This window comes from Podarcis erhardii, assembly GCF_964252035.2.
Source record: "Podarcis erhardii genome assembly, chromosome: 7".
Lineage (NCBI taxonomy): Eukaryota > Metazoa > Chordata > Lepidosauria > Squamata > Lacertidae > Podarcis > Podarcis erhardii.
In genome coordinates, this window is record NC_138511.1 from 87,672,487 (window position 1) to 87,699,261 (window position 26,775).

Consider the following 26,775-nt stretch of genomic DNA (forward strand, 5'->3'; position numbering starts at 1 on the left):
CCCGGAATACAAAACCTTGTTTTTTTTCTAGGTTCAGATATTGTGTTTCTTCATTTAGGAAGAATATGCATTGGCTGTTCTGTGGCAGAACACAGAAGTGAGAGCCTCGTTGAAGCACACTGTTTCAACCAACCCCTGCGCTGCCTAGTCTAGTCATAAACCATAAATCCACCTATAATGTAGTAAGCAGACAAGAAAGGTGTAGAAGGGTACTGTCTGACCTTATCAAATCCTGTGATCTGCAAAAAATAATAATATAAAAAATAAAATGGTGACAGTGCTCACTTTGCCCAAATTTCTTTCGGTGAGGCTCTGCTGCCGTTGTGCACATCTCACTGCAGTGACGTTGCTGCAGCCTTTTTATTTTGGAATTTTGGCTTTGGGGCTTGCCTGGAAAAGCCCGACCTCCCGACTGCATCTGCACCTCGCCCGTCTGGTTTTGTTCTTTGGCAAAGAGCTGCTGCGGTTTTTGCAAAGAACTGTCCTTGCACACCCCTCCGCAAGCAGAGTTCTGGAAACAGAGGGCAATGGATTTTACTTTTGCATTTTTTTTTGGGGGGGGGGAGAGCAGGAGAGGGGAGGAAAGCAGGGTGGGGCTGGTGATCAAGTGGGGACATGGGTGATGGCTTCTGGAAGCCCCCGACAGCAGCGCTTTCTCTGATGCATAATTTACGTCCCCCTCCAGGCAGGGCTTTTAAGCTGCCTTTTAGCCGGAGGATATAAAAGCATGACAGCTGTTCCATTGGGCTAGGATTGGGCGGGGGGGGGGGGGGGGAGAGACGGGATTTTATGTTTGTTAGGCGAGGCTTGTGTGCAAAGGGAGGCGGGGAGCGTGTGATAGCAGGGGGTTCCACACTGCAGGCCCCCCTCCCCTTTCCTTGGGCATTGACATTGAAGTTCTATCTTCAATTTTCTGAGAGCACCGCTAAGAAAGGAGGTTGACTCAAAACGGGAAGAAGTCAATGGGGTTTTTCCTTGTAAATTCTGCTTCTGTGTGGGATAAGAAACCTTATTTTATTAGCTTTTAAATCTCGCCTTCCGCCCCAAAGAGCTCAAGGGTTGTCCTTCCTTTTTTAAAAATCCCGACGACAACAACCCTGTAAGGTAGGCTAGGCTGAGAACGTGATTGATGGGCCTAAGGCAGTGGTTCTGAAACTTCTTTATCTGGGCCATGTTTTCAGAAGAAGAAGGAAGGCTCGCCCCACACAGAATTTCTTATTGATGAGAAATACATTGGAAAACGAAAGGGAGCGGCTCGTAGTCGTGCTTGATTTATAACATAGAACACAACTGCTTTATAATATGATCACGGGGCACCCAAAAAGTATAAACGCAGCTACATAATAACACAAATCATTGCCAAAATATAATTATAAGTGAGTTTTCTCCAGCGTTTCTCCAAGGTTGTGACTTTGCAGCTAAGATTGTCCTTGATGCTCTTGATCTCATTTTGAAAGCACATCTATCCATATTCTGCAAATATTTTTTTCACTCTATACTACACTAAAATGTTTAAGTGTTTCTTTGATGGTCCTTGAACCTTCCTGCCACATCAGTGCGGCGCGGCGCGCCGCACCCTTGAGAACTACTGGCCTATGGTCACTGAGTGAGCATCAGGGCTGAGCAGGGCCTTCTGCCTGGTTCTTCCTGGTCCTAAAGCAACACTCCAACCACTGAACCACACTGCCTCACCTTCAGAACCTTTCATGGTTATGCAGAGGCGGTTTTAGGGAAGTGCGACCGGGTACCGCCCTGCAGGGAGCGCCAAAACAATACCGTAGAACGGAGCGCGAGAGGCAGGGGGCACCGAATTTTAGCGCCACTGAAATTTCAGAGCCCAAAGTCTGCCCCTGAATTATGGGACGTATTTCAAATAAACGCAGCACAGCATGTTCTTCCTTAGTAATCCGCCATCCCTGAGAGAGAGTGGGACTGAGAGTGCCTTGCCTAAGGCCATTCAGTGAGGTGAGATTTAAAATGGGTGGGACCTCCAAGTCCTCTGCTTCCTCATGATATTAAAACTTGTTACAGTGGTACCTCTGGTTGCGAACGGGATCCGTTCCCGAGGCCTGTTCACAACATGAAAAGAGCACAACCCGCAAAGGGGCGTCTGTGCATGCGTGGGTTGCGATTTGTCGCTTCTGTGCATGTGCGTGATGTCATTTTGCGCGTCTGCTCATGCGCGAGTGGTGAAACCCGGAAGTAACCCTTTCCATTACTTCCGGGTCACTGCGGGACATATCCTGAAAGAACGTAACATGAAGCAAACGTAACATGAGGTATGACTGTACAGTGGTACCTTGGGTTACAGATGCTTCAGGTTACAGACTCCGCTAACCCAGAAATAGTACCTCGGGTTAAGAACTTTGCTTCAGGATGAGAACAGAAATCACACGGCGGTGGCAGTGGGAGGCCCCATTAGCTAAAGTGGTACCTCAAGTTAAGAACAGTTTCAGGTTAAGAACGGACCTCCAGAACGAATTAAGTTCTTAACCTGAGCTATTACTGTATATGTTATACAGAAAGGTCTCCAAGCCTATTTAAAAACATAAACATAAGTTATAACATACATTACAGCATACATTCTAAAGCAAATATGTAGGACGTTGGCATGTGTTTTCATCTGGTTTTTAGCTTGTTGTTGTTGTTGTTTAAAGGCTTTAAAATGTTGGTTTTTTATTGATAATTTCATTGATTAATTCTTCTTTTAAACTGCTTTGAGAGTTTTGGGGCTTTTCAGTCAAACGGGATATGAATTCTATGAATTAATAAAACAAACAAACAAACAGATGTACAAAGAAATGCACACAGTTTATAAGAAAGAAATACACAAGGCACACACACACCCGGCCCCAAATAAAGGTGTTTGCTGTTGATTTAGGGCGATTCATCATAATTTTCTTTCCACTAAGATAAATCCCAGAGCAGGGTTACAGCGTAAAAAGTATAGAATAAAACAAAACAATGAGGGGTGGGGAATCCAACCACCTCGAATGTCCCATCCCAGCACCGCAAGAGTGGCGTTGCTGGACTCCATCTCCCAGTGGCACCAGCCAGCATGGCTAATGGTCAGGGGTGATGAGAGATACAACGGCATCTGCCACAGGTTCACCACCTCTGTAAAGGTAAAGGAACCCCTAGCCATTAGGTCCAGTAGCAGACGACTCTGGGGTTGCGGCGCTCATCTCGCTTTATTGGCCAAGGGAGCCGGCGTACAGCTTCTGGGTCATGTGGCCAGCATGACTAAGCCGCTTCTGGCGAACCAGAGCAGCGCACGGAAACGCCGTTTACCTTCCCACCGGAGTGGTACCTAGTATCTACTTGCACTTTGACATGCTTTCGAACTGCTAGGTTGGCAGGAGCAGGGATCGAGCAACGGGAGCTCACCCCGTTGCGGGGATTCGAACCACTGACCTTCTGATCGGCAAGCCCTAGGCTCTGTGGTTTAACCCACAGCGCCACCCGCGTCCCAAGGAATGCACAATGAAACGCAAATTCTCATAAAAGCAACAGCATAAATAGAAGAGAAAATCAGCAGCCTCTGAGGCTGTTTAATTATCTGATACCTGGAGTGGGTCATTATCTGAGCACCTGGTGCCTCCCTGTGGAATGTGATGCCTAACCTTTGGCCTCCCAGGTACTGCTGGACCAGAGGCTCCCAGTATCGCTAACCACTAGCCATGCTGGCTAGAGCGGTTGGGAGTCCAACCATGTCTGGAAGAGCCTTAGGTTCCCTTCCCTGTCTTGTCTACTTCCAAGCAGAGGAAATGTCTGTGGCCAAGTACCGAATCGTAGAGTTGTAGAGTTGGAAGGGACCCTGGGGGTCATTCAGTCCAGCCCCCTCCAATGCAGGAATCTTGGCTAAAGCATCCATGACAGATGGCCATCCAACCTCTGCTTAAAAACCTCCAAGGAAGGAGGGTCCACAGCCGTCCCACTGTCCAAGAGCTCCTACTGTCAGAATGTACTTCCTGGTGTTTAGTTGGAATCTTCCATGTGATTTGTTGTTGTTTAGTTGTTTAGTCATGTCCGACTCTTTGTGACCCCCTGGACCAGAGCACGCCAGGCACTCCTGTCTTCCACTGCCTCCCGCAGTTTGGTCAGCTTCGAGAACACTGTCAAACCATCTCATCCTCTGTCGGTCAAACTCATGCTGGTAGCTTCGAGAACACTGTCCCACCATCTCGTCCTCTGTCATCCCCTTCTCCTTGTGCCCTCCATCTTTCCCAACATCAGGGTCTTTTCCAGGGAGTCTTCTCTTCTCATGAGGTGGCCAAAGTCTTGGAGCCTTGGCTTCAGTGTCTGTCCTTCCAGTGAGCACTCAGGGCTGATTTCCTTCAGAATGGATCGGTTTGATCTTCTTGCAGTCCATGGGACTCTCAAGAGTCTCCTCCAGCACCGGAATTCAAAAGCATCCATTCTTGAGCGATCAGCCTTCTTCGTGGTCCAGCTCTCACTTCCATACACCCATGTGATAGCCTTTAGCTATTGGAAGATGGCCATCATATCTCCTCCTCTTTTTGAGACTAAACATACCCAGCTTCTTCAACCATTCCTCATAAGGCTAGGCTTCTAGACCCTTGATCGTGTGCGTCATTTCTCTCTCCTTTTGTGTTGATCCAGTGGACGTGTTATGGGCCCTGACTGATCACCCTGTGACAGCCGGCCCTGCCTCAAGGACAGAGGCAGCCCATCTTAAATTGACGGATCGTCTGTCTGCTTTATCCCTCTTAACTCGCTGTTGTTTGCTCTGACTGATGAGGGCTCACCAGACCAGTGCTAACATCTAGAGAGGCAACAGCTTGAACCAGCCACTTTTTGCATGCATGACACGTTCTCTACCATGACTGCTAGGTAAAGGGTAAAGGGACCCCTGACCATTAGGTCCAGTCATGACCGACTCTGGGGTTGTGACTCTCATCTCGCTTTATTGGCCGAGGGAGGGGCATACAGCTTCCAGGTCATGTGGCCAGCATGACTAAGCCGCTTCTGGCGAACCAGAGCAGCGCACGGAAACGCCGTTTACCTTCCCACCAGAGCAGTACCTATTTATCTACTTGCACTTTGACGTGCTTTCGAACTGCTAGGTTGGCAGGAACAGCGACTGAGCAACGGGAGCTCATGCCGTTGTGGGGATTCGAACTGCCGACCTTCTGATTGGCAAGTCCTAGGCTCTGTGGTTTAACCCACAGCGCCACCTGTGTCCCTCCATGATGACTGCTAATGCCTGCCTAATGAACACCTGCTAACCAGGAAACAAAAGAGAGTAGTCCTTCGCACAGTTAAACTATGGAACTCACTCCCACAAGAGCCAGGGTGGCCACCAATGTGAATAGTTTCAAAAGGGGATTAGACAAATTCACGGAGGATAAATGATCAATTTATGACGGCTGTTCTTGCCCCCAAATAACACACTCAGTCCCCACAGGGCTAGTTCAGATGTGTTTCCGGCACAATTTGCTTTTAGCTGCTGGTTTAGAAATCAAGGACTGTACGCCAAGATATTTAAAAAGAACCTCCATGCCAGATGCAGGGACAAATATAGGACATATATTACCTTTATATTCTGTTCATGAATGCCCGGTCGTGTCTGTCTGGTTGCTGTGTGTAGCAGTATTCTAAACCATATGGATCCATCAAAGCAATTCATATGCATAACCTCCTTCCTGCTCTTACAGCTGCAATGTAGCAGCTGGGTCTGTAATGTTCAGCCAGCTATGCGCGTGAGCGGGTCAAAGTGAGTAGAGGGAGAATGGGAAACTATCTAGAGGCTCACTATTCTTAAAGACCCTGATTTCATCACAGATTTCAGTTTACAACAGTCCTCCCAAGGGTGAAATTCCACCACCAGCCTCTAGGGGGCCTGTAACATTCGACGCTTGATACCATGTCTCCCTCTAGTGGCCACATATGGTATGACTGCAAAACCTCTTTCTAACCGAAGCACAGCAGATTTAGTCCCACACCAGGTACAAACATTGCGGGCCTCTTTCTCCGACCATCTTTCTCAAAGGGTTTTCTCTCTCCATTTCTGCTTCTTTTTTCCTCGCAGGGGACTGTCTAGACAACAGCGTGGCCTCCCCCAGCACGGGAGATGACGACGACTTAGACCGAGACAAAAAACGGAACAAGAAAAGAGGAATCTTCCCCAAAGTGGCCACAAACATTATGCGTGCGTGGCTATTCCAACACTTGTCGGTAAGAACGTGGATCTTTGTGGTGGGGAAGAGTAGGAGAGAAGGGAAGGGAAGGCGCCAGGATCATAGAGAGCTGCCTTATATGGAATCAAACCATTAGTCCATTTGGCTCAGCAGTGCCCCTACTGGCCGAGTCTCTCCAGCATTTTGTGCAAGGGGGGGCATTCCCAGTTTTACCTGGAAATGCTAGGACTTGAACCCCAGGATCTCTTCAAAAACAAGGGTTCCTGTGTCCCATTCTCAGCTACGCAGGAAAGAATTGGGAATGGGAGGCCGGACAATTCGAACAAGGGTTGATGGGAGTTTCCTGAAGCTTCCTGGAGTACAGAACAGATCAGATATGTGAAAACAGCATACAGTGGTACCTCGGGTTATATACGCTTCAGGTTACATACGCTTCAGGTTACAGACTCCGCTAACCCAGAAATATTACCTCAGGTTAAGAACTTTACCTCAGGATGAAAAGATGAAAACAGAAATCGCGCAGCGGCAGCAGGAGGCCCCATTAGCTAAAGTGGTGCTTCAGGATAAGAACAGTTTCAGGTTAAGAACGAACCTCCGGAACGAATTAAATACAGTGGTGCCTCGCAAGACGAAATTAATTCGTTCCGCGAGTCTCTTCGCCTTGCGGTTTTTTCGTCTTGCAAAGCACCCCTATTAGCGGCTTAGCAGATTAGTGCTATTAGCGGCTTAGCGGCTATTAAAGGCTTAGCGGCTTAGAAAAAGGGGGGGGGGACTCGCAAGACGCATAGCAAGCCCATAGGGAAATTCGTCTTGCGAAGTGCCTCGAAAAACGGAAAACCCTTTCGTCTAGCGGGTTTTTCGTCTTGCGAGGCATTCGTCTTGCGGGGCACCACTGTACTTAACCCGAGGTACCACTGTATTTTGTCTCCAGAACTAGGACTGGGAAACCCGTGACCCTCCAAATGGACTCCAACTCCCATCAGCCAGCATGGCCAACAGTCACAAATGATGGGAGTCGTAGTCCAACAAGTATGTGGAAGCCCACAGTTTCCCCTCTCCCAAATTAAGCCAGTTTCAAACCCTTCCATTGGCTCGAGGGATCACGGACACCTGTTTTGTGAAGCAGCAAGGAGCGTTTAACAGAAAGGTCCTACACGAGGCTTCTATTTTTCGCAACACCCTCTTCAGAGATGACCCTCCCTACCTGATCCCCTTGCCTTTTTGGTGAGCAGCAGCAAAGACCCAGGTGATCTTAATGTAAGGCTTTGGAGCGGAGGAGAAGCAGAGGCTGTGTGGTTGTTGCTGCTACCTCTGTCTCCCCAGTGGTTAGCTGTTTCTCCCCCACCTCCCAGAGCTGGGTTGAGCTTGTATTTTAAATGGTTTGTCACGAGATCATTTGTTTATTTATTGCAGTTATTCATATCCTGCCCCTCAGGATACAAACCCTTCCAAGTTGGCTTACACAAGTGAGATTCAACTACATTTAAACACGCACACAGACCAAAATATTCAGTGTTCAAGGTACAAACAATATTGTATCAGGATCAATATCAATATCACCAGGATGCAGTTTGCAAGTAGGGTAGCCTGGTATGTAATAATAATAGTAATAATAATAATAATAATAATAATAATTTTATACATATATACATACATACCCCACCCATCTGGCTGGGTTTCCTCAGCTACTCTGGGCAGCTCCCAACAGAATATTAAAAACACAATAAAGCATTAAACATTAAAAACTTCCCTAAATCTGATGGGAGGGCGTTCTACAGGGTGGGCGCCACCACTGAGAAGGCCCTCTTCCTGGGTCCCTGTAGCTTCACTTCTTGCAACAAGGGAACTGCCAAAAGGCCCTCGGAGCTGGACTTCAGTGTCTGGGCAGAACGATGGGGGTGGAGATGCTCCTTCAGGTATATTGGTAGAGTGGTAAGGCAATTGTCGAACCACCACTGGAGGCCATGACAGTTTGACACTGGTTTCAAATTTGTTTGAAATTTGTGTCCAGAAGATCCCCACCTCCTCTTCCTTTAACAGGAGAAGTGGAGTTGCTGTAGCAAGTGGGGGGGGGGCTCTTCCAACCCATGGTCTGCATTTTCCCGTAGGCAGCTTTCTGAAGGCCACAGGTCAGTGGTGGATAGAGGCAAGTGTGGGCCGAGCGGAGGATGGTAGACTACATCCCAAGAACCATGCATAAGTCAGATGCATAGCCTCCTATATTTCTCCAATGAAGATAGGGACGTCTCATTCCATAATGCTAATTTTACTATTTCTACCCAACACTGGATTTCCCCAGCCGCTCTAGGCAGCTTCCAACATATATAAAAACATTTTTTGTTGTTTAGTCGTGTCCGACTCTTCGTGACCCCGTGGACCACAGCACGCCAGGCACTCCTGTCTTCCACTGCCTCCCACAGTTTGGTCAAACTCATGCTGGTAGCTTCGAGAACACTGTCCCACCATCTCGTCCTCTGTCGTCCCCTTCTCCTTGTGCCCTCCATCTTTCCCAACATCAGGGTCTTTTCCAGGGAGTCTTCTCTTCTCATGAGGTGGCCAAAGTCTTGGAGCCTCAGCTTCAGGATCTGTCCTTCCAATGAGCACTCAGGGCTGATTTCCCTAAGAATGGAGAGGTTTGATCTTCTTGCAGTCCATGGGACTTTTTCCTTAGGATGTCCCTATTTTCGTCGGAGAAATGTTGGAGGGTATGGAAGAGCAGAGGTAGCTCTATTAATTCTGGGGACAGCCCTGCAGTGAGAGCCCACGCCTCACGCCAACGTGCTTGACCCAGGGGTTTTCTTCGACAACAAGGCATGCGGACCACCCGTTGTTAGAATGGGCCCAAAGCTGGCCTGAATAAAGGACGATGTTTCAAGGTCCCTTCTTAGGCCCTGCCGCTGATCATTTCTGCCCACGGCGCCATTTTCTGCCAACGCAGGCTGAGTTGGGGGAATTGCTGGCTCCCTGCTTGCAGCCCCTTTTGAACTGGCAAGCGGGCGGCTTGCTAGCAGTGGGCATCTTTCCATGCCCGCCACCCAGGCTCCCTTCCCTTCCCTTCCCCTCCTCGCTCGCCACCAAGCTGCCAGGCAATTAGGCAGGGCCTCTCCCTGGTTAGTTAAACAAAGGCGAGTTAATGAGCGCTGGCCAATTAGTGGCTAATTGAAGGAGCTATAAAGCTATTAGAGGCTGGTGAAGGGTAATCAATTCTAGCCAATTACCCTGAACGCATTGGCAGGGAGTGAGGTGGGAGGGGGGCTTCCAAGGCTAAGCGGCTTCGGCTAAGCTGGGTGCCCAGCCTGGCTCTAGTGGGCTAGGGAGCCAGCAAATAGCCATGTTCAAATATATAAAAGGATGTCACATAGAGGAGGGAGAAAGGTTGTTTTCTGCTGCTCCAGAGAAGCGGACACGGAGCAATGGTTCCAAACTACAAGAAAGAAGATTCCACCTAAACATTAGGAAGAACTTCCTGGCAGTAAGAGCTGTTCGACAGTGGAATTTGCTGCCAAGGAGTGTGGTGGAGTCTCCTTCTTTGGAGGTCTTTAAGCAGAGGCTTGAGAACCATATGTCAGGAGTGCTCTGATGGTGTTTCCTGCTTGGCAGGGGGTTGGACTTGATGGCCCTTGTGGTCTCTTCCAACTCTATGATTCTATGATTCTATGAATTGGAATTGGGGCAGGGGGAAGCTTCGTTTTCCTCAGCATGCGATATCTAGTTTGTTTTTGTATTTGCTGCTTAGATTTTAAGCCCAACCTTGCCCCAAGGAGTGGAAGCATATGTGGTTCACAAACACACACACAAACACACTTTATCCTCACAACCATGTTGTAAGGTAGGTTCAGCTGTGAGATAGTGACTGGCCCAAGTTGACCCTCTGAACAGAATACGGGCTTGAAGCCTGACCTCCGAACTCCTAATCTAACGCTGTAACCTCTACACCAGGGTCAGGGAGCCTTTTTCAGCTTGAGGACCCCATGGTTAACATGTCAGGGGCCACACACCAGGGCTGGGAAGGGCCAGGACCAAATCAGAGTGGGGCCAAATGTAAAAGATGAACAATGGACCCTCTAAGTGTCCATGTTTTCCAGGGACGTCTCTGACTGTCCCGGTTTCTCATTTGATCCCAGAATGTCCCCCTTTTCCATAGGATGCCCCTATTTTTATTGGGAAAATGTTGGAGGGTATGGGGTTATCCAACCCCCCGAGCCATCTGAAGGCAGTCTTGTACAGAGAAAGGTTTTTTAAAAATGTTTAACGTTTTATTCTGTTTTTATATACAGTGGTACCTCGGGTTACATATGCTTCAGGTTACATATGCTTCAGGTTACACAAACGCTTCAGGTTACGCAAACGACTTCTTAAATCCATGTTCAGAGTTAACCCGTGTAAAGGCACTACAGTGGTACCTCGGGTTACATACGCTTCAGGTTACACACTCCGCTAACCCAGAAATAGTGCTTCAGGTTAAGAACTTTGCTTCAGGATAAGAACAGAAATCGGGCTCTGGCGGCGCGGCGGCAGCAGGAGGCCCCATTAGCTAAAGTGGTGTTTCAGGTTAAAAACAGTTTCAGGTTAAGAACAGACCTCCAGAACGAATTAAGTACTTAACCTGAGGTACCACTGTATGTTGGAAGCTGCCCACAGTGACTGGGGAAAACCCATTAAGATGTGTGGGGTAGAAATAGTAAAATTAGCATTATGGAATGGGACATCCCTATTTTCATCGGAGAAATGTTGGAGGGTATGGGATGATGATGATGATTTTGCCTAATCATCACCATCAAGTCCTGAACAGGTTGCAATTGTTTAAAGTACTGTTTAAAAATAGTTGAATCAGCTTACAGTCAAGATAATAGCATGGGTCCTAATACACACACACACACACACACACACACGGTGTCACCAAGGCCCAGAGTAGAGAAATACACAATAACAGTGCACAGCCTAGGAGTTGCCAAAGAGAATGCCCTCTCCTGTCTCTCTCTCTCTCACACACAGAACTTCTGATAGTGGTGGTCCACCAAGTTCTTTCATTTACTTTATTTATATTAATTAGATTTATATACTGCCCTTCATTAAAAGATCTCAGGGCGGTTCTTAACTGCTGATCTTTATATGCCCTCCAACACCTTGAAGGTGAAAACCGTGGCGTCATCTTCTTGGGCGCCATCTTCCTGTTTCTTCATGCCAGAGAATGGCGGCCATGTTGGGCGCTGTGATCTCACACAATTTTGTGCTACGATTCCCCCTGAAATAAAAGAAAAGTGTTTCTTTGGGGTACGGTGGCCTAAAATGTGCATTTTTTGGTGCCGTGTGAGATCGTGATATGATTTCACTTCAGTTACTGAAACTGGTGGCCATTTAGCCAGTTGTTCTATATTATAACTCCATAACTGAGGTTCTGCATCCTCATACAAAGATCGAAAGAATGAGACCCAAAGGTTAGGGGGAATTTGTGAGGTTAAGGGGGAAATAGCCTTATGGGTGCCAGAAGCTTATCTTAAAGTTTAAGTGTCTATACGCTTATCACATTTATAATTTTTAAATTTATTGTTGTACATTGTTTTAAATGTTTGTTTTCCTTCTGGGATGGCACCCCAAGTGCGTTTTATAAGCTGGTCTCCGACCATAATAAATTATCTATCTATCTATCTATCTATCTATCTATCTATCTATCTATCTATCTATCTCCCCGCTCCCAAGGAAAAATGTGGTGCAAAATCTCGCGAGATCATGGCGCCCAAAATGTCTGCCATTCTCTCGCGGGGGGAAAACGGGATGTCCCAGTTTTCCTGGGACACTTGTGACTCTTTACACCCAAGGGTTTCTATAGGGAAGGAGGTGGTCTTTCTGATACACAGTGTGTTAGGTTGTGGGCGAACATATCAGACGACACAGCGATTCTTCAAACAGCTCTTGTTTATTCACAGGCCAGGACAGAACTGAACTGAAGGGCTCAGTCAGCCTGCTTATATAGAGCTCCAGTACAGCGTAACTGTAACAACTTTCTAAAACTATCCAATCACTGAACGTCACTTTCAATCCCTTATTAGCATAACTATCTACAGTATCCCCCTGCTGGCCCAGGGTGAGAACTTCAGTACATAACACAGAGTTCCCCAGAGGTCTCCTATCCTGCCACTAACCAGGCTGAGTTCTGATTAACTTCATCAAAGTTGCTGCATTCAACCTCTAGACTTTTTCTTTTCTCCTGGATTTTTATATGTCACATCCCAGGGCAAATCTCCCAAGGTGGCCGACATCAGAACAACATCCCATCGATCATCCAAAATCAATAAAGCTGCAATCCGGAACTAAGAACAGTTTAAAAATAAATTAAACTTTACAGCATTAAAAGGCAGCCGTTAACGCAATAGTTAGTGCCATGTTTTGAACAGCAGCTTGGGGGGGAAAAAATATTTTCGGGAGATGAGGAAGCTTTAGCCTTTCAAGAGGATGTTGGACTACCAATCCCATAATCCATGACCACTGGTTGTGCTGGCAAGGGCTGATGGGAGTTGGAGTCCAAAGACACCGGAAGGGACATAGGTTCCCCCGCGCTGGGTTTTCAGGGTCCAGCAATGCAGGGGCCATGCAAATCTCCCTAAGGAGACAGTTCCACAGATAGGGGGCCATCCATGCTGAAGAAGGCCCCGTCAACTCGTGGGAGAATATATGGTGAGTTCACATGGATTGGGAGCTAAGCCTACTTTCCCCATCCTGACTTCAGTCGTTTAGTCGTGTCCGACTCTTCGTGACCCCCTAGACCAGAGCACGCCAGGCACTCCTACCTTCCACTGCCTCCTGCAGTTTGATCAAACTCATGCTGGTATCTTCGAGAACACTGTCCAACCATCTTATCCTCTGTTGTCCCCTTCTCCTTGTGCCCTCCATCTTTCCCAACATCAGGGTCTTTTCCAGGGAGTCTTCTCTTCCCATGAGGTGGCCAAAGTATTGGAGCCTCAGCTTCAGGATCTGTCCTTCCAGTGAGCACTCAGGGCTGATTTCCTTCAGAATGGAGAGGTTTGATCTTCTTGCAGTCCATGGGACTCTCAAGAGTCTCCTCCAGCACCATAACTCAAAAGCATCCATTCTTCGGCGATCAGCCTTCTTGATGGTCCAGCTCTCACTTCCATACATCACGAAACCTGATCTACTGGGTTATATTGTCTTATCCGCTTCCCGAAAGGTTATATGGTAGTGGAAGCAGGATCACGGTCCTTAGTGCAGAGTGAACAAGGATGATAGCGATTTCTTTATGTCCTGTCATAGGAAAGCCTGTCATCTGTACACACTACTACACTGAAGGCTTGAACTGGTGTAGAAGCTATTTCCTCTTCATGGAGATCCCTGGGAACTACAGTTGTGTAAACGGGAGCCTAGGGAAACTCTGAACACCTATATTTCCTAGTTTCCCTTTTTGGGAGAAACCATAGATATGGAGGGGGGAACTATGTACATTTTTAAATTGAATTCCACCTCCCCCTTTTACATTCAAGAGTCCCCCCACAAGGAAGATAGGTTTAATTGTACATCAGGATATCCCCAAGCATTTTTTTGAAATGGAAATAATAATGTTGTTGTTGTTGTTTAGTCGTTTAGTCGTGTCCAACTCTTCGTGACCCCCTGGACCAGAGCACACTAGGCACTTCTGTGTTCCACTGCCTCCCGCGGTTTAGTCAAACTCATGTTGGTATCTTCAAGAACACTGTCCCACCATCTCGTCCTCTCTCGTCCCCTTCTCCTTGTGCCCTCCATCTTTCCCAACATCAGGGTCTTTTCCAGGGAGTCTTCTCTTCTCATGAGGTGGCCAAAGTCTTGGAGCCTCAACTTCAGGATCTGTCCTTCCAGTGAGCACTCAGGGCTGATTTCCTTCAGAATGGATCGGTTTGATCTTCTTGCAGTCCATGGGACTCTCAAGAGTCTCCTCCAGCACCATAATTCAAAAGCATCCATTCTTCGGCGATCAGCCTTCTTTATGGTCCAGCTCTCACTTCCATACATCACTACTGGGAAAACCATAGCTTTTACTATACGGACCTTTGTTGGCAAGGTGATGTCTCTACGGAAATAATAATAATAATAATAATAATAATAATAATAATAATAATAATAATAATTTATTATTTCTACCCCACCCATCTGGCTGGGTTTCCCCATCCACTCTGGGCGGCTTCCAACACAATATTAAAATAAAGTAATGCATCAAACATTAAAAGCTTCCGTAAACAGGAAAGTAGGAACCCTGAATTATCAGACAGTCCATCCGCACTAGGTAAATAGGGGAAACTGGGAGCATCTGTGGAAGTTGTGATCTCCACGATGCTCCAGAAGAAAGCCCCAAAGTGGTGACCTTGTGTTTCAAAACCTGAGAGAGGCTTCAGAGTTGCCTCCATAGCCATTGCCCCATTCTGTGTGTGACCTGGGTGACCTTCGGTCATCTGTCACCGGGCTGTCAGAGCCGGGGCCCCTACGGAGGCCCGGTTGCGACTCGTGGGCAAGGACCCAACTCATCCATCATTTGGAGTGACAGCTAAAAGGCTGGAGCAGGCGGAGGGCAGCATGGGGGAGGGGGGGTGGACAGTTGCCAGGTCCCCCGATACCAGGTACAGGGGAACTTTCGTGTCTTGGAACATCTGCTTGGGAATTGGAGAAAAGAAAGGGACGTGGTTTTGTGACGGGCATGGAAAAGGAAGGTGATCCCCAAAGCGGGGGACCAGGATCTGTTCCCATATTTGTTGGGAACATAAGGCGAAGAGACGGGGGCCAAAGAAAGGAGACTGAAAAGAAAGCAAAGATTGTGACATTCAGTTCGTGCAGGGCTGGCAAAATTGAGCAGCGAAGCTTTTTCCCTGGGCCTCTTCTTGAGGGTGCTGGTGGGGTTGCATGCTTGTTTGGATACTCCACACTTGGGGGTGGGAAGAGATGCAGCATGTTGTTGTTTAGTCGTTTAGTCATGTCCGGCTCTTCGTGACCCCCTGGACCACAGCACGCCAGGCACTCCTGTCTTCCACTGCCTCCCACAGTTTGGTCAAACTCATGCTGGTAGCTTCAAGAACACTGTCCAACCATCTCATCCTCTGTCGTCCCCTTCTCCTTGTGCCCTCCATCTTTCCCAACATCAGGGTCTTTTCCAGGGAGTCTTCTCTTCTCACGACGTGGGCAAAGTATTGGAGCCTCAGCTTCACAATCTGTCCTTCCAGTGAGCACTCAGGGCTGATTTCCTTAAGAATGAATAGATTTGATCTTCTTGCAGTCCATGGGACTCTCAAGAGTCTCCTCCAGCACCATAATTCAAAAGCATCAATTCTTCAGCTATCAGCCTTCTTTATGGTCCAGCATATCTCCCCGCATGTAGAAAATCAGCTCTTCAAGAAGGACTCAGTCTCACATTCCCCTAGTACACTCCCCCCACTTAAAAAACAACAAAACACTTCTACAGGTAGGGCTGGCCTTAGCACTTGGGACCCCTAGGCAGTTGCTAGGGCCCCTCTGTCCTGGCAGGGCCCACTACTGATGTCTACTGTGGGTCCTCTTTAAAATAAAATTAAAAATATTCTTTGAGCTGGGTCTATTTCCCACAAAATGCCTCCATTTCAGTATCATGCCAGGGCTCTGTCGGAAGTTAAAATAGACCAGTCTTTTGCAACCCAGCTTCTGTGGGACTCTGCTTTCCCATCAGCCTCAAACAGCAAGGCCAAGGATGATGGAAGTGGAGGTTCAATGACACCTGAAGGGCACCAGTTTGTGGAGACCTGAGCCAGGCCCAGCAGGGGGTGCTCAGGGTGCCCCTATTGTCCTCGTTGAGGCCCACTGCTGTGCGTAGCCACTTGGTAAAACTCCAGGTCCCCCATGGAATTTTACCTGTGGCCCAGTATTCAAATACTCCAGACCACCCCTTACCCCTGTAGCCTCAAGTGGTGCAGTCCACGAAAAAGCTTTGCCACTAGATTTCTGCTCATCATATACCGTATTTTTCGCTCTATAAGACGCACCAGACCACGAGACGCACCTAGTTTTTGGAGGAGGAAAACAAGAAAAAAAATATTCTGAATCTCGGAAGCCAGAACAGCAAGAGGGATCGCTGAGCAGTGAAAGCAGCAATCCCTCTTGCTGTTCTGGCTTCTGGGATAGCTGCGCAGCCTGCATTCGCTCCATAAGATGCACACACATTTCCCCTTACTTTTCAGGAGGGAAAAAGTGAGTCTTATAGAGCAAAAAATACAGTAAACTGGGCCACGGTTTAGCAGAGAGAAGGGAATGCATGTGGCCAGGAGTTTCTTTTTCTTCAAAAAACCCGAGCTTTTGAGTTATTTTTAATGAAGTTTGCCAAAATCGACACTTCCATCATGGGCTGTCATATGTCCGGATTTCCCCGGATATTTCAGAGATTTCTGCCCAGACGCTGTTTACAAGGGCTGAATACCAGCTATGTCCAGGGAATTCCAGTCGTATGCCAACCCTAGCTAAATCTTTGGCCACAAGGCTCTGGTCCACATCAAAGTCTATAAAGCACTCTGGGTAGTTCAGTGCTTGAATTATGCTGGGGGCTAAGGTTGTGGTGCTAGCCTGAGGTTAAAACAAAAAATTCCTTCCAGTAGCACCTTAAAGACCAACTAAGTTAGTTCTAGGTATGAGCTTTCGTGTGCATGTACACTTCTTCAGATACACTGAAACAGAAGTCACCAGACCCTTCTATATAGTGAGAAGGTGGGGAGGGGTATTACTCAGAAGGGTGGTGGGAATGGGTGATTGGCAGATAGCTGTGATGAGCCTGTTGACGACTCTTAACGACTGCAATAGGTCTTACAGGAAAAAGCAAGGGGTGAGAAGGTGAAAAATGGCTTTGTCATGTATAATGAGATAAGAATCCAATGTCTTTGTTCAGACCAGGTCTCTCCATGGTTTTAAGTTTGGTAATAAGTTGCAATTCAGCAGCTTCTCTTTCCAGTCTATTTCTGAAATTCCTTTGTAATAGAACAGCTACTTTGAGATCTTGTATAGAATGTCCTGGGAGATTGAAGTGTTCTCCTACTGGTTTCTCTGTCTTGTGATTCCTGATGTCAGATTTATGTCCTTTGGCGTAAGGTTTGGCCTGTTTGTCCAATATAGAGAGCCGAAGGTTATCGCTATGTACGGGGGCCAAGCTCAAATGCGGTTTAAGAAACCTTCCACAAAACCCTTCGGATAATATTGGGCCAACTTTGCTAACACCCTCCCCAACTTCTCTTCTCTTCCCCTGAACAGCACCCCTATCCCTCGGAAGAACAGAAGAAGCAGCTAGCTCAGGATACGGGACTAACCATTTTGCAAGTCAATAACTGGTAAGGATCTCAACGCTGGCGCAGAGGGGTATTTAGCTCCTTTAGGTCCATTTCTTCACCCAGTCCAGAGGTTCTCTTCATTGACGTGGGTTGCAGCCAACTAGGTTCTGCTCGTGGTAGACATACTTAAGAATTATGAACCTGAGTGAGTAATGATCAGTCATTTCAATTACTTTGAGTAGGACACACCCTGGATGCAGCCCTTTGGGTTTACACCATGGTGACTTTTGAGCTGTGCGTGTGTTTAAATGATGTAGGGTAGGCATGTCCAAAGTCTGTTTCGGGGGCCTAATCTGTGGGTTATCTGAGGATAAGTCTGTGGGTTGGGCTAGTCTGATGTGAGAGAGTGAGAGAATCTGTTAAGAGTAGTCAGTCAAACAGTTGAGATAATCAGTCAGGAGGTATTAGGAAGGTATAGGCCAGTAAAGAAAATAAAGTTAAGAAACTGACAAGAATATTATCTGAGAAACCAACAACTTGGTCGGCCCTCACGCATTCACGCATTCACTTCATCAAATCTGGCCCTCTTTGACAAAAGTTTGAACACCCCTGAGGTAGTGGGTGCACAGGATAAAGGCTTTAAATTATTTAATAATATGTTAGAAAATATGTTGTTAAGCCATTTTAAGGACAGAAGGAGGGCTTCCTGGATCAGGCCAATGGCCCTTCTAGTTCATTATCCTCTTCTTACTGTGGCCGCTCAGATGCTGCAATGGGAATCCATAAAAAAGGACCTAAGTGTTACAGAGCTCTCTCTCCACTTGTGATTCCAGCAACTCAAACTCAGGCTCACCCAACGACAGGAGGGTCAAGTGTATGTTTTTTAATACGATGATTAATTTAGTACATGGAACTCGGTGCCACAAAAAGAGGAGCCAGCCACTAGACTCAGCAACTCAGTTAGATGTTGAACGATGGGAGTGGAGACGCTCCTTCAGGTATACTGGGCCTTTGAGACTTGGAAACTACAACTAATCCAGAATGCAGCAGCTAGATTGGTGACTGGGGGCGGCCGCCGAGACCATATAACACCAGTCTTGAAAGACCTACATTGGCTCCCAGTACGTTTCCGAGCACAATTCAAAGTGTTGGTGCTGACCTTTAAAGCCCTAATCAGCCTCGGTCCAGTATACCTGAAGGAGCGTCTCCACCCCCATCGTTCTGCCCGGACGCTGAGGTCCAGCGCTGAGGGCCTTCTGGCGGTTCCCTCGTTGTGAGAAGCAAAGCTACAGGGAACCAGGCAGAGGGCCTTCTCGGTAGTGGCGCCCGCCCTGTGGAACCCCCTCCCATCAGATGTCAAAGAAGAAGAAGAAGAAGAGTTTGGATTTGATATCCCGCCTTTCACTCCCCTTCAGGAGTCTCAAAGCGGCTAACAATCTCCTTTCCCTTCCTCCCCCACAACAAACACTCTGTGAGGTGAGTGGGGCTGAGAGACTTCAGAGAAGTGTGACTGGCCCAAGGTCACCCAGCAGCTGCAGGTGGAGGAGCGGAGACTCGAACCCGGTTCCCCAGATTACGAGTCTACCGCTCTTAGCCACTACACCACACTGGCTCAAAGCGATAAATAACTACCTGACATTCAGAAGACATCTTAAGGCAGCCCTGTTCAGGGAAGTTTTTAATCTGTGATATTTTACTGTATTTTTGGTTCCTATGGAAGCCGCCCAGAGTGGCTGGGGAAACCCAGCCAGATGGGCGGGGTACAAATAATAAATAATAATAATAATAATAATAATAATAATAATAATAGGCCATTTAGGGCTTTAAAAGTCAACACCAACACTTTGAATTGTGCTCGGAAACATACTGGGAGCCAATGCAGGTCTTTCAGGACCGGTGTTATATGGTCTTGGCAGCCGCCCCCAGTCACCAGTCTAGCTGCCACATTCTGGATTAGTTGCAGTTTCCAGGGCACCTTCAAAGGTAGCCCCACGTAGAGCGCATTGCAGTAGTCCAAGTGAGAGATAACTAGAGCATGCACCACTCTGGTGACACAGTCTGCGGGCAGGGAGGGTCTCAGCCTGTGTACCAGCTGGAGCTGGGAGACAGCTGCCCTGGACACAGAATTGACCTGCGCCTCCATGGACAACTGTGAGTCCAGAATGACTCCCAGGCTGCGCACTTGGTCCTTCAGGGGCACAGTTACCCCATTCAGGACCAGGGAATCCTCCACACCAGCCTACCCCCTGTCCCCCAAGAACAGTACTTCTGTCTTGTCAGGATTCAACCTCAATCTGTTAGCCACCATCCATCCTCCAACTGCCTCCAATACTGAGACAAAAGGACCAAGGGACTAACTCTGTACAATGCAACTTCCTAAGCTCTTAGTGTGGCTCTGTGACCCAGCGTTGGGCTGGCAATAAGCAAGCGGTGTTTTGGAGAGTGGCAGCAAAATCCCAGACCAAACTCTGACCCTATTATCCGTCGGTGCCTGACTACTCCACTGCTTCTTCTGTCTCTTGCAGGTTTATTAACGCCAGGCGGCGCATAGTTCAACCGATGATCGATCAATCAAATCGCACAGGTATGGGGTTCCGTCTGGGAGAGGGGAAGTGGGTTTTTGTTGGGTTGTGTGATCCAGGATGCTGGGACTGCACTCGCTTAACTCCTCCAATGTGGGGCCCTCCAGATGTTTCAAACGACTGTTCCCTCCAGTCCCAGCTAGCAACGCCAGGAGCATGCCAGTCAGTAACTACAAAGTTCAAAGTTGCAGTTCATTCCCAGTGGTCTTATTCCGTGGAAATCAGTTGCCGAGGCTGAAAGTCCCCGTCTCGCTACTGTTAGGATATTTTTTGCTCTATAAGACTCACTTTTTTCCTCCTAAAAAGTAAGGGGAAATGTGTGTGCGTCTTATGGAGCGAATGCAGGCTGTGCAGCTATCCCAGAAGCCATAACAGCAAGAGGGATCGCTGCTTTCACTGCACAGCAATCCCTCTTGCTGTTCTGGCTTCCGAGATTCAGAATATTTTTTTTCTTGTTTTCCTCCTCCAAAAACTAGGTGCGTCTTGTGGTCTGGTGCGTCTTATAGAGCGAAAAATACGGTAGCTTTGTTCCACCTTAAAAGGGTACAGGCATGACTGCTGTGTGTCACATGCCTGTTTACTTCCAGCAGTCTGCTGGGAACTTCCTTTTGTATATAGCTTTTGTGTTACTGCTGTTTTTGCTGGAGACAAAGGGAAGCAGACATGTTTTCCTCTGTTCCTGAACTATGCTGTACATTATGCTTACACAATTCTCTGTCCGCCTCTTCTGCTGTGAGAAGATTTACACACTCTGCTGATAGAGCGTGCACGGGGCTCTAAACGTATCTGCGGCTCGTGTCGCTGATTGATGCTGTTCCAAGGGAGACCGGCTGCCGGCCAGTGGCTGGAGCCAGCTGGGGGCTCCCCGGCAGTATCCCAACACCCACAGCCATCTAAGTCACCTCCTCTCCAGGGCTTTTCCCAAGCAATCTGAGACGCTGCCTGCTTGCAGCCAACCTCTCTTCCGCCCCTTTCATGCCTCTTCTGATTCCAGGAGTTGGGGGGGGAGAGCTTGTTACAGCAGGAGGGGGAGGCCCCAGTGACTCTTTACCAACCAGACTCATCTCTGCCTCTCTGCCTCCCACCTCCCACTCGCTTGCTTCAGCTTCTGTCTCTGATTCTGGACTGCTTTCTGCCACAGACTCTCCCTGCTCATTAAGCCCTGTTGCCTCTTCAGCTTCTGACACCTCCTCTTCCTAGTCTTCTCCCTCCAACCACTCATCAATGTCCCACCACCAATCCCCTGGCTCTGAGCCTTCTTCCCATGGGGGTTCCCCAGCTGGTTCCTCCCACCGCTTCAAACCAGTCCGATGACACCCTCTCTGCTCTAACTGGGACTAAGATGTAAAGCTTTATCAACCTGATCTTCTGCCCAATGGATATATTACTCACTGCAAGAAGCCAAGTTACGGGGAACCAGGCAGAGGGCCTTCTCGGTAGTGGCACCCACCCTGTGGAACGCCCTCCCACCAGATGTCAAAAAGAACAACTACCAGACTTTTAGAAGACATCTGAAGGCAGCCCTGTTTAGGGAAGCTTTTTAATGTTTGATGCATTACTGTATTTTAATATTTTGTTGGAAGCCGCCCAGAGTGGCTGGGGAAGCCCAGCCAGATGGGCGGAGTATAAATAATAATAATAATTATTATTATTAAATTATTATTACGGCAATTATTATTCCTGTCAGCAGTTGACAGGAATATCAGATACCTAGAAAGCTTAAACTAAATACCCTGTTATATTACCTTAAATATGAAACAGGGAGGACTTTGCAGGTGGTATGGAATTTGTTGATGGCATCAAGAATGCGCAGTGCCTTGCGTCAGCAGGTGCAGAATCTATGAGGGCTTCTAAGAAACTTCCCAACGGATTTTCACACAAATCCTCGATGGGTCATGAAAGCAAGCGAGTTTTTGAGATGATGTTCCTTTCGTCCAATCAGGTCAAGGGGCACCGTACAGCCCTGATGGGCAGCCAATGGGAGGCTACGTCATGGATGGGCAGCAGCATATGACAATTCGCCCCCCAGGTAAGTGGCGACTGAACTCAAGGCAGCAAGGGAAGAAGAAAGGGCACAGTGGGATTATGAGATCAGAGGGATGGGCAGATCTGTCGATTTTGGTTTCTCAGCTTCCCATCTATGTGCTCAGTTTCTCAGCGCTAAAAGGCTGGCAAGTTTCCAAGAGGACTTTAAAATCACACAAACGGATGTGGGAAAGGGTAGAGCTTAAACGAAGGCTGCAGAAACTGAAATTGACAGATCTGCCCATCGCTTACCTCTGCCACCAGAATTAGCCGAGGGACCTCTCAGTACTATAGCGGACTGATTCCAACACCTGTGCTCCCAGGGCTTCAGTCTGGTTTGGTTCAGATTTTTAATGTGGGCCTATGTCAGTCATGGGACACGGGTGGCGCTGCGGGTTAAACCACAGAGCCTAGGACTTGCCAATCAGAAGGTCGGCGGTTCGAATCCCGTTGCTCGGTCCCTGCTCCTGCCAACCTAGCAGTTCGAAAGCACGTCAAAGTGCAAGTAGATAGATAGGTACCGCTCCGGCGGGAAGGTAAACGGTGTTTCCGTGCGCTGCTCTGGTTCACCAGAAGCGGCTTAGTCATGCTGGCCACATGACCCGGAAGCTGTACGCCGGCTCCCTCGGCCAATAAAGCGAGATGAGCGCCACAACCCCAGAGTTGTCTGTGACTGGACGTAATGGTCAGGGGTCCCTTTACCTTTACCTTTATGTCAGCCACACTTTCGGAAACAATATGGGAAACTCAATGGCAGGCATTCTTCAAAATTCACACTTCTCTGAATATTGTGACGCACTTCTCCAACCAGAGAATGTGTGCATTCAGGGAAAGTGTGCAGAAAAAATTATTTGTTTGTTTGTTTGTTTGTTTGTTTAAGATTTTCTTGTTTTACAGAAGTAAGTGTAATGTCTCTCATATTTTTTCCATGTAACATTTTTACAAATCCGTTTCATTTGTTGAGACATTAGGGGGAGGGAAAAAAAAGAAGGGGTGGAGGGAGGGAAGATGGGTGGGGGTGGGTGGCGATGTTTCTGTTATACTTAATATATGTAGGGTTTGGTGTCAGCGTTGCTTGTGCTGTTCACTTGTCTTCCTTTGGTGGTGAGAGAACTGGCCCTACTAAACATCTTCCAAGACAACAATGCCCATTTACACCACAAAGAACTCATAACCCACCTACTTTTAGCAGCCAGAAACACCATAACCAGACACTGGAGAGACCTGTCAGGAGTAAGCATGGACCAATGGTACCAAGTAGTATGGGAAACAGCCCTACTAGAAAAATTAACCAATAAACTGAAACTGACATGTGGGCAAATAGAAGAAGACGCCTTCCCCCCAGTATGGCTCCCCTTTATCACATACGCAGCCCAACAAGACAATGACAAAAATCCACCAACAGCATACAAATCAATATGGCTAACCTGATCCAAAACACCCACCCACCCCACTCACACATGAAAACAAAGACCACCACAGCCAATCACAAACAAACAACCACACCCTAGGCCAACCTCAACCTCTCTCACTACCAAAGGAACACAAGTGAAGTGTATTATATTGCTTGCAAAAGTGTGCATTCCAGGCAAAATTGCCTACAAACATGTGCACGTTTGGAGACATTTGCGCTAAAATGCTGACCATTTTTTGTGAGGACTTTAGAAATAATAATGGTTTGGAAACCGTTAACAGAAATTTGGAGAACTGAGCTTAACGCTGGAAAATGAAAATCTGAGGGAAACCAAAATGGACAGATTCATTCACCCCTAGCCCTGATAAATGGGTTGTCTCCAGTGCAAGTTCTACTCGAAGTATAGTCCTTGAAAGTAATGCATTTTAAGTAATGCATTCACACAGTAGTTTATTCTGTCTCCCCCAACGTTTCCCTAACTGTGAATTTCTGCATTATATTTGTGAGTGTTGACATGACATAAAAGATACTTCCGGAAACATAGTGGAATGTAGCCCAAGTTTAGCACTTGTTTCTGTTTGCAAATAACAAGAAAAAGAGGAGCTAAATATGCAATATATTCTGCTATATTTCTGGCAGCGGCTTTGACGTTGTGCGAAAAGCTCAAATAGAACTTGGCAATCAACACTTAGGGAAATGTCCTAAACCGCTGTGTGAATGCAGCCTAATTTAAGCCTGTTATTTCAATGGGTCTACTTAGTTGGCTACAAACTTAGTTGGCTACAACCCTGTGTGAAATAGAAGTGGGGTGCTAGGAGACTTAAGCTCTGTTTTGTCCCCCGTTTCCAGGACCAATGGGGATGGCAATGGGCATGGAGGGGCAATGGCATTACATGTAAAGCCCTGAACTCGCTGACAACACGAGATGGGGAAGTGAGTATCTCATGGGAGTTTGCAGTAGCTGGTGCGTTCATCTGGCCTCATTCTCCAGGAAACAGAAGTACCGTATTTTTCGCTCTATAAGACACACTTTCCCCCTCCTAAAAAGGGGAAATGTGTGTGCGTCTTATGGAGCGAGTGTAGGCTGCGCAGCTTTCGCTGAAGCCAGGAAAGCAAGAGGGATCGATGCGCACCAATCTCTTGGCTTCAGGGATAGCTGCCCAAAGCCTCCTGAGTGCAGCGGGAGTGCTCCTCCCGCTGTGCTCGGGAGGCTTCGCGTTGCTTTCGCTGAAACCAGGAGAGCAAGAGGGATCGATCCCTCTTGCTCTCCTGGCTTCGCTTCGCTGGAGAGCCGTTGCACAGCTTTCCCTCTCTGCATAGCGCCCCTTCAGCGAAGCGGGAGAAGAAATGGAAGGGGCTCCATTTCTTCTGCCACTTCGCTGAAGGGGCGCTGAGCAGAGAGGGCGAGTTGTGCAGCAACCCTTCAGCGAAGTGGGAGGAGAAACGGAGCCCCTTCCATTTCTCCTCCCGCTTTGCTGGAGAGGCGCTGAGCAGAGAGGGAGAGAACGTTTTTTTCTTGTTCTCCTCCTCTAAAACTAGGTGCGTCTTATGGTCGGGTGCGTCTTATAGAGTGAAAGGTAGCATGACGGGCTCTCGTTGAAGCCAAGTGTGGCATCCGTGCACAGCACCCTTGGGCAGCTGACAGGACCCATTCACACAGGCACTGGGTCTGAGTCTCCCCCGTTGAGTGGCCCAATACATTTTGGCACCTGAGGCAAACCACAAAAAGGCGCTTAGTCCCCACCAGGTTAGAAGGGTGTGAATGAAGATCTATAACAGGAACAAGGGGGGGGGGTAAAGATCTACATCGGGATCTGTTGTCCCCATGGATCCTGCCACCCCAGGCAGTTACCTCACCTTTCCTCATGGGTGGGCCGGCCCTGCTTCAAACCACTGCTGGGAATTTCCCGTGATGCCCTGGGTCTTCACTGAGGCTTTGTGATTGGGGCATTTTGGGAGACGGCCCTGAAGCATCTGGCTGGTCCATTTGTGGGGTGGGACAGGGACTTTAGCCAACAGTACTGAGCTGATATTTTGCAGGAGACATTGCACACACCCCCCCCCCCAAGATCCTTTTTCTCTCTCCTCTCTGCTAAATTTCTCTAAACAGGATCCACCATTTTAAATTATTCTTTTGTTGTTGTTGTTGTGGCAGCACATAAGCGGCACACAAAACACTAAAAAACCATTCTGCGTTCTAAATCTTATATAAATAATCCAAAAATTGAGAGAGCTATGTACAATATCTACTACAGAAGCCACAAGCAGAAAACTCATTCAAATTGTGTCCAAAAGGAAGATTCAGCCTTTAAAGGTTCCTTTAGCCAGGCTCCTGTAGATATCAACAAAGGTAAGTTGGATCAAACAGTGATGAACGTAGAATGGTTTTTTAGTGTTTTGTGTGCCGCTTATGTGCTGCTTACTTTATACTGGTCTGCTACGAAAATTAGGGACGTGGGTGGCGCTGTGGGTTAAACCACAGAGCCTAGGACTTGCCGATCAGAAGGTCGACGGTTCGAATCCCCGTGACAGGGTGAGCTCCCGTTGCTCGGTCCCTGCTCCTGCCAACCTAGCAGTTTGAAAGCACGTCAAAGTGCAAGTAGATAAATAGGTACCACTCCAGTGGGAAGGTAAACGGTGTTTCCGTGCGCTGCACTGGTTCGCCAGAAGTGGCTTAGTCCTGCTGGCCACATGACACGGAAGCTGTAGGCCGGCTCCCTCGGCCAGTAAAGCGAGATGAGCGCCACAACCCCCGAGTCGTCCGCGACTAGACCTCACGGTCAGGGGTCCCTTTACCTTTACTATGAAAATTGGCAGCATAGGTTCATTTCTTTAGCAGTTGTTGTGGTGGCTGCAATTCCTGCTCCCCGCAATACCCTGAAATGGTGCAAAGGGGCATTCAGCGGGGGGGGGGGTGTCAAAATGCAGGCCAGGGTGCCAACGCAGCTGCTGCGAAACGAAAAGGAGGAAACAAACGGAAGCTAAACATTTTAGGAGAAACAAACAAAGCTAGGCTGCTACAGTCGCTGCTGATGCTGAGCTCCCCACCAAGCCACCCAGGAAACTGTTGGCGAAGTTCTCTTTTCCCTGGAGAAATCCTGCGAAATTGTTGCCCCAGTTTTTCTGCCTGCAAGCAGCATAAAAGATTCTGGGAGTTCCTTGTGAGCGTAGAACTGGTTCTCTGGGCAGATTCTGGGTCACACATTCAGTATGGTATAGCAGCCAGAGTGTCAGACTAGGACCAGGGAGACTAGGGTTCAGAGCCATATTTCAAAAAGTGAAAATCGGGACACAAAAGTTGTTTTTTTGGGGGGGGCTAAGTTGTTGAGCTC

General features: G+C 47.9%; 1 protein-coding gene across 1 annotated transcript in view; it reads left to right on the top strand.

Moving 5' to 3' along the window:
- The window catches only part of MEIS3 (Meis homeobox 3), an 80,568-nt gene that overhangs the window by 51,489 nt on the left and 2,304 nt on the right, over window positions 1–26,775 (top strand). The window contains exons 8-12 of the mRNA XM_081869342.1: window positions 6,053–6,198; window positions 17,406–17,482; window positions 19,948–20,006; window positions 21,947–22,033; window positions 24,293–24,376. Of these exons, the coding sequence (XP_081725468.1) occupies window positions 6,053–6,198; window positions 17,406–17,482; window positions 19,948–20,006; window positions 21,947–22,033; window positions 24,293–24,342 (419 nt within the window). The 3' untranslated portion in view covers window positions 24,343–24,376. The remainder of the gene's footprint in view (window positions 1–6,052; window positions 6,199–17,405; window positions 17,483–19,947; window positions 20,007–21,946; window positions 22,034–24,292; window positions 24,377–26,775) is intronic.